The sequence below is a fragment of the Etheostoma cragini genome, chromosome 8 (genome assembly GCF_013103735.1).
Source record: "Etheostoma cragini isolate CJK2018 chromosome 8, CSU_Ecrag_1.0, whole genome shotgun sequence".
NCBI lineage: Eukaryota > Metazoa > Chordata > Actinopteri > Perciformes > Percidae > Etheostoma > Etheostoma cragini.
The window spans coordinates 28,823,157-28,839,734 of NC_048414.1; the positions used below are offsets into that span (position 1 = coordinate 28,823,157).

Here is a 16,578-nt window from a genome sequence, read left to right on the forward strand (position 1 = left end):
CAAATGCTGCTAAACACTTGGCCCTATGTTACCGCCAGAAAAACCTTACCTGTAACCGCCAACACCATACCCGAGGATTAGTTCAAGTAAAGTCATTTTGTTAGATTAGAGATTTGAAAATACTTTATTTGTCCCCACCGTGGGGAAATTCCCTTATAACAGCAGCAGCAGTTTCCTACAGTAAAAGCAAAAACTAAGAAAAGTAAACAGACACAAAACAGATGATGAGCAAAAGGTATTGAATGAATGTAAAATGGACTATGTTATTACTCACATAATGAACTACTGAAGATTTTACCAAAACTATAGGAGTCTGGAGGTCTGGCCAAAAAAGAACCCCCCAACTGTCTAAATTGTGTCTAAACTAACACAGAGACAAAGCCGTGAAGACATCCGTGTTCAGTGGAAATACACACACAACTGAACCTTAATTACATATGAAGAAAATGAAATAGCAAAAACTGAAATAGCAAACACTAAAAGTAAACTAAAATGACATAAAAATTCAATTCTAAACTGGTATAATGAATGGAGAAGAACACATGTAGATGAAGTGTGCTCCATTCTAAAAAGCCAATTATGCAAATGCTGTTTTCATTGTAGTGGAAAGCAAACAGGCAACGAGATTATTACTGGCCAGAACAGCTTGAAAACAACATATGGAAGAAACCATAAACCAGACTGGCCCATTCTTCTGCTCCTGACAAGCATCATTTCTGAAGATGAAGAGTGTTAGCCATGAGCCAGGAGACACAGCATCTCAGCGTCTCAGCGTCTCAGCGTCTCTTGACTTTGAAGCTTAACCCTTGTGATGTCCTCGGGTCCAAATATCGGAAATATAGGTATCTTTCAACCAATATTAACGCAGACGGTTCCTTACAGTGCTCTTCACAAGTAAAATGAAAGATCAGTTCACTATTTTTATTGAATTATGGGTGTTTTATTCAACATTTTAGCACATTTCTTCTTTTTAAACAAAGAAATTAGGGATGATTTCATATAAAGGAGGTGTAGTATGTGTAAAAGTACAATTTGGTGTTAGTGGATAAAAAACAGAACCGCAAAGATGTCACAAGTGACAAAAATACTCCAACACAAATATAAAAAGAAGTCAAAAACATCGGAAAAAAAACACTGTGAAAAAATAAATAAATAAAACGCAACAAAAACATCTGAAAAGCCTTAAAAAATGCAAAAGAATGTTAAAAAATGTCGCATTATTTTTTAAGCCGGGAGGACAACACATGGGTTGATAGAAGTAGCCGTAAAATGTTCTTCATCAATGTAAATGACTAATTACGCTACTGATCAGCTGGGCTAGCAACAGGTCGTTAGGCCCGCCTCATTACCCCTCGCTGCTTATGAATAAATAAAAATAATAAAGTAGGCCACGGATGGCTGAAGCTCCGATCCACTTACATGCAGCGGTGGAAGAAGTATACCACACTGTAGAAATACTCCAAGTCCCAAGTAAAAAATCTGCATTGAAAATGTACCTAAAGTAATAAAAGTAAAAGCACTCAATGCATCTCAACTCAACCTCGTAAAAAGTTTCAAAAGGTCGAAAAAAGCCACCAAAACCTTTAAAATGTAAAAAGCGACAAACTCTCCCAAAAGCAACCTCTGTGGCCGGCAAAAGTTGTTGGAGAACAAATTAGGCAATTTGAACTGAAAAAAAACAAAAGTTCAACTGTGAATCACATTGTACGGACAATTTCTGTTAAAAGACACAACAATACTGTTAACACACAGATATTTCTGGGACTGGGACTGTAAATATGTCTAAGATCCTGTGCTGTGGCCCTGAAAGAAACATTCCAGCTGCAGCCTTTTCTGTTTCCCATATGACTTGAATGCAGCATGGTCCTGGTTTAGAGTTGCATGTGCACAGTTTCATCCAGCAGGTCTCCCTCCACAACCAGTTCCTACCAAAGCAAGCCTATAAGTGTGCAGCTTGACCTTCCTGATGATGCTGGAACAGAGAGTGATGCTACAGGTGGGAGCCTGGCTTTAAGCAGGGGCGTCAAACTCAACTTCCCTGGGGGCCACACTGGAAAAGAGAATTACATCTGCAGGGAAGGACATGGAAAGTTTATTGACATCATTTCATTTCCACAAAAAAGTCAAACATCTTTGACCTTGTTATTGCACGTCTTATAAAAGTCTTCTCACTAAAACTTTGGTCAAAATAAAACTCTAAAAAAAGTCAGCAAAGAAGTTTGGCAGCCTTCATGGAAAAAAAGTAGTAGAATGTTGAAAAAAGTGACAAAGAAGGAGACAAAAAGCAACAAATACATCAAAATAAGTGACAAAGAAAGCGACAAGGCTTTGTTGGACCAAAACTGATTGTGACCCTTAATTGATATGGGGACCGGGTCAAAATCTGGGTGGTGCTAGATGTGGCCCGGGGGTCTTAAGTTTGACACCCCTGGCTTTGAGGCTCCCTGTGTGCATCCTCAAAGACCTCCACAAGCATTGCATCAGGAAATGAATGATGAATGATATTCATTGACGTTGTGTTGCTGCTCTGTCTTCCCCGGTTGTTACCCAATAACCACCCTGTGTCTGTTGTTTTCGTCACACAGCAGGATAAAGGAGGGGAGGCATCAGGGGGGTTACCGCGCCCCGCCAGCCCCGCGCCCCTTAACCCCCCTCCTCCCCCAAGCCGCCCCACTCACCGCTGGCATGTCATGGCACGGCACTGGCTCCGCCAGACCCGCCGTCGGACCAGCGGGGTCCTCCCGGTAACTACCAGAACCAGCAGAAACATCTAGACTGCAAGCACACTGAATCACACACAGACACACACAGACACACACAACATGGACACACAGCTCGGAGAATGAACTGGTTGCAGCTGAGCAGTTACAGTAAAGCAGGAAGGAATAATAATAATAATAATTATAGCAATAAAAATAACTATTTATAGCCCCTTTAAAAAACAATAGCTTACAAAGTGCTTTGACAGAAGAAACAACAGCAAATACACACAATACACAAACACATACTGTATGCAGTATACACACATCATTGTGATAGAGAAAATAGAAGATGGAACACCGTTAAAAGACAGTAAAAAGGACAAAAGACACATGTCATTTATCATAAAATAAAATTAAACGGGGTGATAGAAGGAAAAAAAAGGATTATAAAAAGACGATAAAACATGACATCACCTCAAAGCAAGCCAATAAAAGACCATGCTATTAACCCCCGCATGGCCAATGGTAACTGCTGCTAATCACTGCTAGGAAACACCCTCCGTGTACACAAAATGTTTCAGCATACACAAATATTAATATTGTAAAACATAACTGTTTGATTGCTACGGTGGAACAAGTAGTCAAGAAGAATTCAAAATTGACTTCAAAATAGTAACTAGCAATACTTTTTTGTTTGACATGAGAGAGGGAAGAAACACATCACTGCAGCAACACACATCTTCTCAGCACCCTGTGTGTGTGTGTGTGTGTGTGTGTGTGTAGCCTTCCATAACACATAGCTGGTAGATTTTATGCAGACTTTATGTATTCATTTCCAATCTCTCTCTCTCAGTGATGTTCACTAGTACACAATGGGGCGTTTTGATTAGATTTGATAAGGTGATTTAAAAAAAAACATCACTTATAACACCGCAAATAAATTCCATAGGCTGACATTAAAGATTGTTGAGTATGAAACCACAATAAAGTCCAAAGACTTATAAATAATAGCCTAGCATTCACAGCATTGCAGCGTCATATTTAATTTAATCTGTTGACTTCTCTGTTCTGTCCCTTTCATGTTAGCAACGGTGAAATTAACTCCAGTAAGTCCAGAAAAATTCACCCTGTAATCGAGACCCACATACAGTATGACGGCAGACGGCAGCGTTGCTATGTCAACATGCTTTATAAAAGTAGAGTGAAAGTAGAAAATGTTCTTTAAGACCACTTTAAACACGCTCAGTGAAACACACACACACACACATAATTCCACGGTCCTGCTGCCATGTAGAGACATGTGGTCTTCAGCAGGGGGTCCTCAGCATATTATTTCTGAAAATAAATCTTTTGTTAATTTAAACTTTCTGGCCAGTAGCTAAGGAAGCCATCCACAGATAGAACTGTTCCACATCTTAACAAAACCCGTGTCCTACCCATAATTCATTTGTCTGGACAACTAAATAACTTGTAAAAGTTGCAATACAGTGGCTTTGATTTTGAACACACGGCAAAAGAATACACGCACCATACGAATACATGCCACACGTTTCAGCCAGTACACACTGCAGGTCCAGGGTGCTCTCCCCCCTCTCACTGAGCTCAGCGGCTGCACGTCCTCCCTCTGCAGCATCCCAGGGCGGGGGAAGATTGCCACCTGCTGGTCCGACCACCATACAGTCAACTCTCAGTTGTATTCCCTACTGAACACAATGATCCATTTACGTGGAATCCACAGGGTCTGAAGTTGCCCTGTCAGCTGCACATTTCCTGTTGAGATCACTTGGACGGGAGTTCTCCCACTCTGGTGATGATACAGCAGCATATTGGATAAGTTATCAGATCCTCAGGGCTGGGCCATACATCGATATTATATCGACATTGACATATGAGATTAGATATTGTTGGGAGACACTACAGACAATACCATCCTTTTTTCAATTTTGAGTTTTTTGGCTAATTTGCCTCCATAGAATTTCTTCTTCTTCTTCAGAGTATTGAGGGAAAAAATATTCAGAATACACATTTAGATGTTTATTTTAACCCACTTTGACTAGTATTCATAGCCTTATTCATGTAACATTCCTAGTAACGTGGCGAAAATAGTTTTTTTAATGGCTGTTAACACCATATTCTGATTTATGGAGTGATAAAAAGACCTTTTCCAAATTCCCTCCGTTATAACCTTTGATTCTTATATGTCTACAAAATGAAACAAGAATTTTGAACCTGACTATATCCAATGTTCAGATTTCTGTCTGGAAAGGTATGTAAACTAGTGCATATTTAACAAGATAATGTGTCATTTGCATATTAAACAAAACATTTTAGAAAACTTGTAATGCAAAAGATATTTGTCTTAATGGAAGTGATCAACTGGGGAAGTCTCTGTGATATCAATTAGTTAATTTTTGTCCTGTCTCCCCTTGAATATGTGGATATGGCGATACACCACCATGAAACTACTCCAATGGATTATTGACATTAAGATACATATTTTTTTGTATTTCAAGAAATTGTATGTTTAAATATGCAAATTCGTCATTATCTTGCAAACATTGTCTAGACACAGAAGTCAAAATTGTTGTTTCAGTTTGTTGACACATTAGAGTCAAAGGTTTTCAAGAGGGATTTAGGGATATCTATTTTTAATCACTCTATAAATCCCTCCATGAATCAGAATATGGTGTCAATAGCCGTACAAAAAACATATCAATTTTGGGGTGTATACCTCTGCCCCCTGTATTTTAAGGAAGAACATTTATTTATTTATGAGACATTATTCATTCACAAAGAAGATTGGTGTCTTTAAAGGTTGGATTTTTTTCTTCATTTTTTGAATTAATGCATTAAGATCCATATCCAAAAGATGATTTTTTGTTCCTCTTTTTATTCAAATTTAGCATGGATTCATGAACTTATGAGCGCACTGTAAATCAGACCATGAATGATATCTGAAAAAACCCTCTCTACTGTAGATAGGAGTGAAAGTGGAAGGTTTGGTGTGTGGAACTGCTGCTGAGGAGGAGTTTTCTGGCTCAGAATCAGAGAAAAACACTTTGTGAGGAAACAGCATTTAAAATATGGATTGTAAAATAAAACATTTAGCAAGACATTACAGGTGAATAGGGTAAAAACTCATATATCATGAAAGATGAAACTTCTCCGTTGATTCCCTCCATGAAGACATGTATTTATGTATGATAACTTTTCTGAAACGTTTGATTAAAATGAGAACCAGACATTATTTAATGCTAACTTTTGGTGAAGTTGAGAGAAGTTTAAAGGCCCAAATAAAAAACGTGGGATAATCTAAATGTGTAGTTTGGATGTATTTTTGTCATGAACAAAGACAATGCTATGCTATGCAAGCAGAATAGCCCCGAAACTCAAATTGCAAAATTCTACAATATTTTGCCTTTTTTCCAACATCATCATTTTCCCAATTTGAATTTATGTGCCCAATTAGAATCATGGTCAGCATCTTTTTTTATCTAAAAAGATAAATTTTTCTGTTTTATTGTTGGAAAATGGGCTTGTCAAGCAGACCAAGACATACTGTATATAATAATACATTGATACAAGATCTCATTGTGGACATATTTTGTGAAAGCACCGATTATTAACCCAACAATATAGCTGCAATATCAAAATCACTGTAAATATTGTGACATTGGATTTTCTCCATATCACCCAGCCCTATGGGTCATTCATTATTATTTGACATCTACTCTTCCCATAGGGCAGCTTCAGGTCCTGTGGTTTTCTCTCTCTTTAGGTGTGTCCCTGATCTGACTTTGTTCACTCTGGAGTGCCACTCCTGTCTTTTCTTTTTCCAGTCATCACTGCTAATTACTTCAAATGTGACTGTGTTCACTCTTTTCCCCCTTTCTTAATCCACCACTATTCCCTTTCTTTTTTTACTTTCTAGTTCTGTACAGTATCCATCTTTAATCCTGTCCTACTTTCTTTCAGCAATTCCACAAATAATAGTATGTTCTATTTGTGCATGTGTCACAAAGGAGTGATAACTGTTCTGACTGGTGGTGTCTAACCTCATGTGCATGTCATTTATTTTAATCTTCATCAATTTCCAGATGTTCCTGCTCTGTTCTAAGTTTTTACAAAGGCAGCAGAGCAGGAATTAGATCTTAAAGGGTAACTAACGTCTTTGTCAACCTTGGACCCTATGTTCCCGTGTTCTGTGTCCAAGTGACTGATCTCTGCAGTCTGCAGTGGAGAAACAAGCTCCAATGGAAGTCAATAGGACAATTGTCCAGCTTGTATTTACCTTCACTAAAGTGCTTTGTTTAGCTTTTACATGTGAAAATATGTTGTCTCTATGCACGCTAAAAGTATTGTTTTTTAAATGGAGTGTGGTGGGTTTAGTGCCAGAGACCTCCCAGCTGTTTCTGGTTAACAAAAAGGTCTTAAGGGAGGTTTTAAAGGTCTGTCTCTGAAGGGATCCTTTCCATAGTGTTGTCAGACACTTGTAGACAGAATATTAATCTAAGCCTATCAGCAGCATAACAAGCACTTTAGTGAAAGTGAACACAAGCTGGATATTTGTCCTATTAACTTCCCTTGTTTCTCCGCTGCAGACTGCAGAGATCTCTCTTAATACTGGACCAGTGTCAAAGACTTTTGTTCCCATCAGTCACTTAGACACAGAACATGGGAACATAGTGTCCAGGTGGAAAAAACAAACAACTAATAACGGTATTTACCCTTTAAATGGCTTGAAATAACACAGGTTAGGATTGTTCACTGTTGTGTTGAGAAATGACAGAAACCATATTAAAAATGAGGGTAACACTTCTTCATGTATGAAAAAGCATCTAATTTATGTAGCACTTTATGAACTATCAGTAATACACAAGGATTAATACTATAGGGACAGTACTGTAACTAGTACATTATTAAGGTGTTTCAATCATGAGTTCAGATGTATTAATTATGTTTGTGTCTTTTTAATAGGTAAATCTGTTATAATGATGATTGACTAAACCAAACGTGTTCATTACTTCATCATGTTTGTGGCCCTTTAAGTAAAGTCCTGATCATGGCCATAAATAAGATATGATAAATGGATGCATAAATTAAAATGTATTAAGTCTTAAAGGAGTAGGTTGGAAAAATGATACTATCACACTTCCCCCAAAATACAATATACAATATACAATATAGAGTCTACAGGATGCAGTATGCAGTATACAATATACAATATACAGTATCTACAATACAGTATACAGTACACAGATACATTTTTATCATTGCTTTATTCACAGCAACATAAGGCACTTAAACAGTAAACATTTGAATTTATGTATACTCTTTATTGATTATTACACACTACACACAGGCCTGAAATACACACACACCCAGACACACACACACACATACCCCTCACCTTACCTAGAGCTCCCTACGTACTGCCCCCCCCCCCCCCCCCCCCCCCCCCCCAAATAAAAGCTGATATTCATGATATTTACTTCTTACTGTCTGAACACCATTTTGTTTTTATTGGAGGGGCTACAAAGATTATATCTGCATATGCCACCATTAATCATATCTTATTCATCAATGTTAAAGATGGACCAGAGCAACACTTTATTTGAAGGGCCACAAACATGAAGAATTTTCTTTCTTTAACGTGTCACTTTAACTACTGATTTACCGATAAAGAAGACATGACCATAATTAATTAATCTGAACTCATGATGATTGAAATACCCTAATTAATGCATTAGTTAAAGTACCGTTCCTGAATGAATGAGATACTATTAATCCTTGTACTTCACCGATAGTTGATGAAGGACCACATGAATGAATTCATGCTTTTCATGCATGATATTATGCGTGAATTCATTATAAATCATCTAACATTATAAAGTGTTTTCATTATAAAGTGTGTCATTTTCCAACACATTAATTACATTTAATCATGGATTGGAAACCTGTTTTATGTCAATGCATCTTTTCCTAAATGAAGAGTCAAGACCAGATTCCTCAACAAGTACGCACTGCAAGAGAAAAGCACATTTTCTATTTTCTTTAAAGTCCCCAAAAATATATTGGCTGACATGATATTCTGAGGGTTCCAACACTGGAAAGCTTTGTCTGACATTGGCATGGCTCTCTCTTTGACTGATGACAGCTTGTCATCAATCAGTGTTTCTGGAAACAAATGTAGTTTGACAGCCAAGGAGTCAGACTGGCTCGCAGGGATTGTGACTCACTGTGGCCGAATGACAAAAAATGTCATTTTTTTTACGTCCAGATCGTCTGGCCCAAGTCGTTGTTGTATACAGACGCAGATAACTGGTATGGAATCTGGTTGCTTTGCTCCCTCACTCATCCTGTATTTAAAAAAGAGTAAAAAAACTAACACTCAATTTTTACGGCTGATTTGTCCCCAGTGTCCCACATGCACTCAAGTAATTATCTTTACTGTCTCTCTAGAACGAGATAAGACTGGAATAACGGCAGGATTTGGCACTAAGCAAAGGCAAACAGATGTGTTAAAGGGTAATTTCGGTATTTTATTTTAACCTGGACCATATTTTCCATAGAATTTGTGTCTAAGTGACCTGAAATCTTTGAAATTGGTCGAGTATTAAACAAGAACTTTGTAAGCTGTGAATCATGCTGCAATGTAATCCTTGAGGGCGAATGTTCACCGTCAATTTACCTCCACAAAAAGTTCTGTTTTTGCTGTCTGACAACATTGTGAAAGGATCCCTACAGAGATAGACCTTTTAGTTAAAGAGTAAGATTCTTTAAGTTTACCATGAAACAGCCCCAAAATCACCATCACCAAACCCACCTGACTCCATGTAAATAATCACTACTTTTAGCATGAATAGAGCAGCATATCTCCACTAGACTCAATGTAAATAATCACTACTTTTAGCTTGTATAGAGCAGCATATCTCCTCTAGACTCAATGTAAATAATCACTACTTTTAGCTTGTATAGAGCAGCATATCTCCACCAGACTCCATGTAAATAATCACTACTTTAAGCGTGTATAGAGCAGCATATCTCCTCTAGACTCAATGTAAATAATCACTACTTTTAGCATGTATAGAGCAGCATATCTCCACCAGACTCCATGTAAATAATCACTACTTTAAGCGTGTATAGAGCAGCATATCTCCACCAGACTCCATGTAAATAATCACTACTTTTAGCTTGTATAGAGCAGCATATCTCCACCAGACTCCATGTAAATAATCACTACTTTTAGCGTGTATAGAGCATAACTCAGACTGAGTTACCAGTGCCCTCCTGTGAGCAGGGCCCAAAAATATGCTAGAATGAATAGCTGTAGATGCGGGAGGAGCACATGTAAAATGCCTTTCTACAGGGCCCAGAATTTTGCGGTTCGCCCCAAATTTCAACCTGACCAGAGTGGAGATTGTTGGAACAGTGGCAAGAGGAACTAAGACGGCTTGTGATGAATATTTTGGATAGTAAAATTACTGTTTACCTAAATGTATTTGGTTGGGTATAGCAATTTTGGGGCTGTTTGGTGTTTGACTTTTTAACAAAAAGGTCTATCTCTGTAGGTGTCCCTTCCAGCCAATGTTGTCAGACACTTAGAGTTACACCCTGAGCCGGTCAGTGGGACGGAAATTGAAAGTGAGCATTTGCCCGTCAACGTTACATTAGGGCTTGTCTGGCTCAATACTGGACCAGTTTCAAAACTTGTTGGTCCCATCACTCACTGAGACACTGAAACATGGGGAAATCCAGGTTGAAAATAGCAAAGTTACCATTAAAACACTGCTTATAAAGGGGCACTCTATTATCTATATCTACTATTGCACCAATTGTACCCACCAATATCAGTTTGCTAGCCACAGAGAAAGTACTCACACCACTACTTTGAAAACAGGTGATGCATGTCTTCTGTGGACCTTGGACGGAGCGTTTCAAAGTCTGACAAAATAACCCTGATGATGTCATTATGATGTCATCAGGGTAATCTCAGCTTGGTCTTGGAGAGAACGCAAACCTTTCAACAGAGAGTTGTTACAAGCTGGTGGAGTTTTAAAGACATGGCTGTTTACCAGAACCTGATAAAAAAGCAACTGACTTGCTGCATTATGGGAAACATAGGATCCAGCATTGGAATTTGAACCACTATAGGGACTAACTCAGACTTCAGCATCCCTTCTGACCATTCCATTTGAAATATCTCTCTTGTTAGTAGCCCAACCCGATGCAGTGCATATCTAAATTGTCTTTGAATTAGTTCAAATGCCAAATTTGAACTAATATTAGAATTACAATTCTAATACAAAAATATTGGCTTTTTGTAAAGGGGGAAAATAATGCTAAATTGAATTTATAACCTAGATTTCTGTTAATGTTCAGAGACAGTTGAACATGATTGAACATGACACTGTACTGCTAAGGTGCTTTTGGGAAACTGTTTTCTGTGTCTGTGGTTTGGACCGACAGTGCACAGCGTGTGTTGCTCTTCTGTAAGTCTTTAGTTCCAAAAGTGGATGCACACTTTGATGTGTGTGTGTGTGTGTGTGTTTGTGTGTTCAGATCGCTGATATTCTACCCATTTTAATTTGGTTCTTTCTGTATTTTCTCTCTCTGCTTGTCTCTCACTGCAGGAAAGCTGTGAACAGCTGATGCCGCCAGGGGATTGGAAGGTATGAGCTAATGTGTGTGTGCTGCTGTCATGTGGAGATTAAGCCTTCCTCTGTTCTTCTTCATCTTCTATTGTTTGCTATCTCTTGGTGCTTGCTTACTATAGTAAACAGCAATCACAGCCTGAGTCAAAAGAGAAAAGAGAATGAGGAAGGTTGAAGATAAGGCCGTGACTAATGATTTATTTCATTATCGATTTAACTTGCCAATTATTTTCTCAATTAAAGCTTTGGTGCGAAACCTTTTCATATTAATGAAACTAATAATTCAAGCTATCGCCAAATGAGGCGATACAAATGTCAGTTGTGACAACCGAGACAACAACGAGAAGAAATGTGGTTTATTAAATGAGATAAAGACCTTTAAATGGGTCTTAAGACCGATCTGGAGTACTGCAACTGTTAAAAGGTCTTTTAACAGTCGCAGCAGCTGACCTGGCGCACGCCAATGTGGCGTCAACATAGCGTAGATCTCGCTGGCGCGCCAGGATTTAAAGTGTGCGAGCGAGCGGGCGTGCACCACTCGAGTTTTTTCTGCGACAGAGCAGAAACACGAGGCTCGGAAGAGCTCGAGGGGAACCGGATGCCGGGACTATGAGTGACTGCAGGTCTCTCTGGTAAACTCACTGGGATAAGATGACTTCTTCTATGCTGAATGAAAGGCTTGATCCCAACAAGTAGCTCATCCAATCAAATCGAAGAATTGAAGGCAATGCTGCTGCCAGTTCTGCCTTTGTTTACCTATTTTTTCTTCTTCTAGTCCGTCAAAATAGCAAAGTCAGTAGCCCTTTGTCATTAGTGCCACCTCTGTTCAGGAGACTCCAGCTAGACCGCCACGCGAGAGTATGAAGAGTTACAGCGCTCCGGTGACGTCACATTGGAGCAGGGCAGGTCGGCTGCGCCGAGTATCCCGGACGCTTAACTCTCTGTTCTTCTGCCATGTCATTTAGATGTAGGTCCCTACCCACAGGGCCACAAAGGGACACCAGGAGTCCTGACCAAGCGCATCCAAATATGACATTAAAAATAATGTCTGCATCAGTATCAAACGGCAAAGTGCCGGGAGTGAGAGTGTGTTGCTTTGGTCGAATAGCTAACACAATCTTTATCCTATTTTCAGCATTGTGGCGGCTGCCCTGCCCGTTTTACACCAGATTTAATCTCGATTTAGTAAACTGAAGCAGAGTTATCTCCAATTCTACTTGCATGAACCATAACGTCAGTCACTTTTTTTTAAGAAGTTGAGCTTCACACATTTACAACTCTGCTGGTTTATTTTAGTCTGACACATGAGACATTTTCTCATGAAACACCTCTCTTTCACACTTAAACCTGACACTTCAAGCTCTCAGAAACGATCGCTGCATTTAAAGAGCTGTGTGGTTTCTTCTTGCTGGCTGCCAGTGATTATATATAATTAATTTCTAAGTTGTTTATTAAGACATTCATGTTTAGCTAACCTGTAACAGTTGTCATTTTACCAAAAGGCTCATTGCAAACTTGATTTTTGCAATACATAGTGTGCAGACTATTTATTTTTAACAACATATAATTTGCAACAATGACTGTTTTGAGGCTTGGCATAAGTCTGAGCCTTTTTTGAAGAAATGTAATTAGTTTGTCCAATAAATAACTTATAACACTTATTATAATGATGATTACCAAGACACAGGAGAACTGTTTTAGACAACAGGAAAGCTTGACTTGCCTTCGTCAAAGAGGGACACAACTTCCTGTTCAGCCGAGGGCCGAGGAGTCGAGGAGCTATCAGACAATGAGATGCAGCCAACACATTCATTCATCCTCTGCTTCCTGATCTAACAATGCAAGTGACTTCAAAACTCAGTAGAGCTCCCTGTACCACACTGCAGGCTACCACGGTGGTTCGATCCCCAGGCTTCTCTGGTGTCCCTGAGCAAGACCCTGACCCCACGTTTCTCACTGTATGCTGTATGTACAGCTAGGCCTGTAACAATTATTACATAATTGTCTTTTCTTTTCTTTTTTACTTAATGACAGTTTCTTTCTTTAACAGCAATTAATTGCTAACATTAGCAAAGTTCTTAAGGCATATGAATGGAAATTAATGATTTTGTTTAGATGTATCAAGTTGTACTTATATAAGTGACTATTGGTCACACTACACTATATATTTTAGTAGTTCACTATCTGTTAGTTCTGATGAGAAGTCTAAATCCTAAACAGCCTCAACAGATTTTAAGACAAAGTGAAGAGGTTGTTGCAATAATCAAGGCGTGGTGATTCTCCTCTAATTCTTGTTGATTGCTGCATAGCATGTTAGTCCAGACTACCTGCTGTCCAATAGCAGGTCTTCTAATATTTCCCATCAGAAGATGTTACGGCTAATTCATGCACAGCGGCTGCTTTGTTTTTTTTCTTCCAAAAGGCTGAAACAAAACCCACAGAGGAAAACAGGAAGACAGTGAAGCAGGAATAGATCCAAACCAGATCAGTGGTGCTGATGAGAGAGAGAGAGAGTGCAGACTAGAGACTGATGAGAAGGCTGACCAATCCCGTTCAGCGGAGGCAGCGCTCTGAGCGAATCATCTCCGACCTCCCCCACACCCTTTGTCAGGCGCCTATAGAGTGTGAGGAAAAGGACCGGGAGGGGCGGGAGGGGCGGGAGGGGGCCAGCTCCGAGACTTAAGAGTCTTGGGTGGGAGTGTAGCCCAGACAAAGACACTGCAGCAGTCTGCAGCATCTAGCATCCGACTCTCCATCGTACAGCGAGGGCTCACCAGGACCTAGTCCCTTAAAACAGGAGAGGCCTGGCTGCTCGTCCACCCACCCCCCCACCCTCTGCACCCTCCTCTTCTTTGTCGGCTGAGAGTGCAGTTACTGTGGAGTCATGCCTGAGTGCTGGGACGGGGTGAGTGGCAGGGGCAGGGAGGACTGTGAGGGGATATCTATATCTATATATATCTATATATATATATAGATATATATATAGATATATATGCACATATTCACTGTGCTTTGGATCTGGTGTGATAAAGTGGTGTGACGATGTCAGAATGAATGCATGGGTCTGCTTGTGTTGTCCTTTAAAAAATTTAAGTTGACATTTTTTTGCAGGCAATCAACACTAAAAAACTGTTTTGTTTTTTACAGGGAGCTGTGTTACATAACTATATGGAATATGTTTTGTGTTAATATTCTGTGTTGAAAAGAAAAAAACTGCAGCGTCATTTTCAAATGATGGCTCATTCTTTGACTCTGGCCCACTGACACAGTTAAGCTGTAAACAGATGGTGTGTGTCTGTGTGTGTGTGTGTGTGTGTGTGTGTGTGTGTGTGTGTGTGTGTGTGTGTTTTGGACCAAATTTCACAATTATAAAAAGCAATTCGTACCAACGATGTTGCTGCGCAGCATCTAAAAAGCTCATTTTGAGAGCGTGGTTGCCATTTTCATTGAGAGACGTTATAAAGTCCTCTTTATAACGTTCCTCCTGGATGTCTGAAGGTCAGCAGGAGCTCATGTGATTGTGGAATAATTGCATGTCATATTTACCAGAATCCACTGCAAACAGACTGTGAACAAAACCCCTGATGCAGTAGTCTCAAATTAGAACGCTGATCGCAGATAACACTGATGTTGAGGCTGGAATAATACAGAGATAATCTGCCTGGATGAACTCATAAGAGCTGGCTGCATGACTATCTGCTGCTGGGGGGGTTGTGCAGATTTATGTAAATTGGCTACATCCATACGTGCAGTTTGTTTCTGTACTGTGAGAAATCACTCCACAGTCAATGCATGTTGCGTTCATTGAGAGATGCTGTAGATACTGTAAACAGTTTGCTATGGATTTTCAGTCAGCTGTTTGTCTGAATAGTTTAAATGTAAGGTGAAAAACATAGTAAAGGAAAACACTACGTCTGTGTGGGATCTCTGTTTGTCGAATTTGAATTGGAGTACATACACGGGAGTGTCAGCATCATCAATAAAGGCTTCCGTGCATTTTATCGCCCAAAACACTACGCGGCTGTTTGTGTGTGTGTGTGTGTGTGTGTGTGTGTGTGTGTGTGTGTGTGTTTTTACATTGCGTAGCTCATGGTAACACATTTCTCCTACCTCCATTTTGAGTTTGGCTGGCTGTGACCAGCGGCTGCTGACAAAATGTGGGTTGTAACAAGAGAGCTTTGGATGCACAACAAGCCAACTGTTCGGAGCCAGTAGCAGCTCTTAGACACCTCTACTTTAATAAATGTCAGATGATTGACTGTGAAACACATCCAATGGGCTCTGACTTTTCGGGATGTCTTTTACTAAAACACTGGTCCCAGAACGTAAACAAGGAAAACAAAAACCCTGCCAAGCTACAGCGTCTCCAACAAAAGTCAGAGGAATCATTATATTTTTATAGAAAATAACTCACTTTGACTTTACATTTAAAATCTCCCTCAATTAGCAGCATGTTAAAACTTGTTGTATGTATTACATAGATTCAAACCTTTTTGCCATAGACATGTTACAGTCTGCAGGCTTTACAGCCATTTACTGCCCAATTACTGCAGAGCATGGGATCAACCCACGTCCAACAACTTACTGTGTGGATTCACAGCTTCCAGTAATTACCGACCTTCTCTCCATGGAACCAAGACGCGGCCTCTCTGTCGTATCGGTGTGGAAGCTGAACACGGAAGATTAATGAGGAGCAATCCTGCATAGATTGGTTGTTAATGGAGAACAAACGGTTGATTAAAGTTCAATAAAAAGCAGGTTGAATAATGAGTTTCTAATAATGCACAGATGGATGTTCTTTCCCTGAGACGATTCAGGTGCAAATATCAATGTCTAACTAACGATGTTTCTTCGGAGCCAGATGCAAACCGGTTATGTATTGATGAGATCAAACCCCTCTCATTGCATTGATTAGTGTTAATTTATTCTAAGGATGAGAGTGCACAAAGGTTTAGCATAGAAGAAATAAAGTTCCCCACTTGGAGATGTAAAAAAAAGAAAAGCTGAAAATGTTCTGACTGAAGCAGCTGACTGTGTGTGAACACCAGGTGAGTGAGGGTGTGTTTGTGTGTTTCACAGGAACATGACATCGAGACCCCTTATGGGATGCTGCACGTGGTGATCCGCGGGGCCCCCAAAGGAAACAAGCCCGCGATCCTCACCTACCACGATGTGGGACTGAACCGTGAGTATCCACAAAACTATGTGTGTACGCGTGCGTG

The 16,578-nt window shown here is 39.7% G+C and overlaps 1 protein-coding gene across 9 annotated transcripts in view; it reads left to right on the forward strand.

Moving 5' to 3' along the window:
* ndrg4 (NDRG family member 4) overlaps positions 1–16,578 on the forward strand; it is a 56,877-nt gene that overhangs the window by 26,872 nt on the left and 13,427 nt on the right. For 3 of the 9 annotated variants that reach the window (XM_034878590.1, XM_034878587.1, XM_034878589.1), the window contains 3 exons: positions 2,586–2,744; positions 11,336–11,374; positions 16,436–16,541. In XM_034878590.1, the coding sequence (XP_034734481.1) occupies positions 2,586–2,744; positions 11,336–11,374; positions 16,436–16,541 (304 nt within the window). Of the gene's footprint in view, positions 1–2,585; positions 2,745–11,335; positions 11,375–14,003; positions 14,262–16,435; positions 16,542–16,578 lie in introns of those variants that run through there. The other 6 variants (XM_034878591.1, XM_034878588.1, XM_034878593.1 and 3 more) reach the window with 4 other exon arrangements.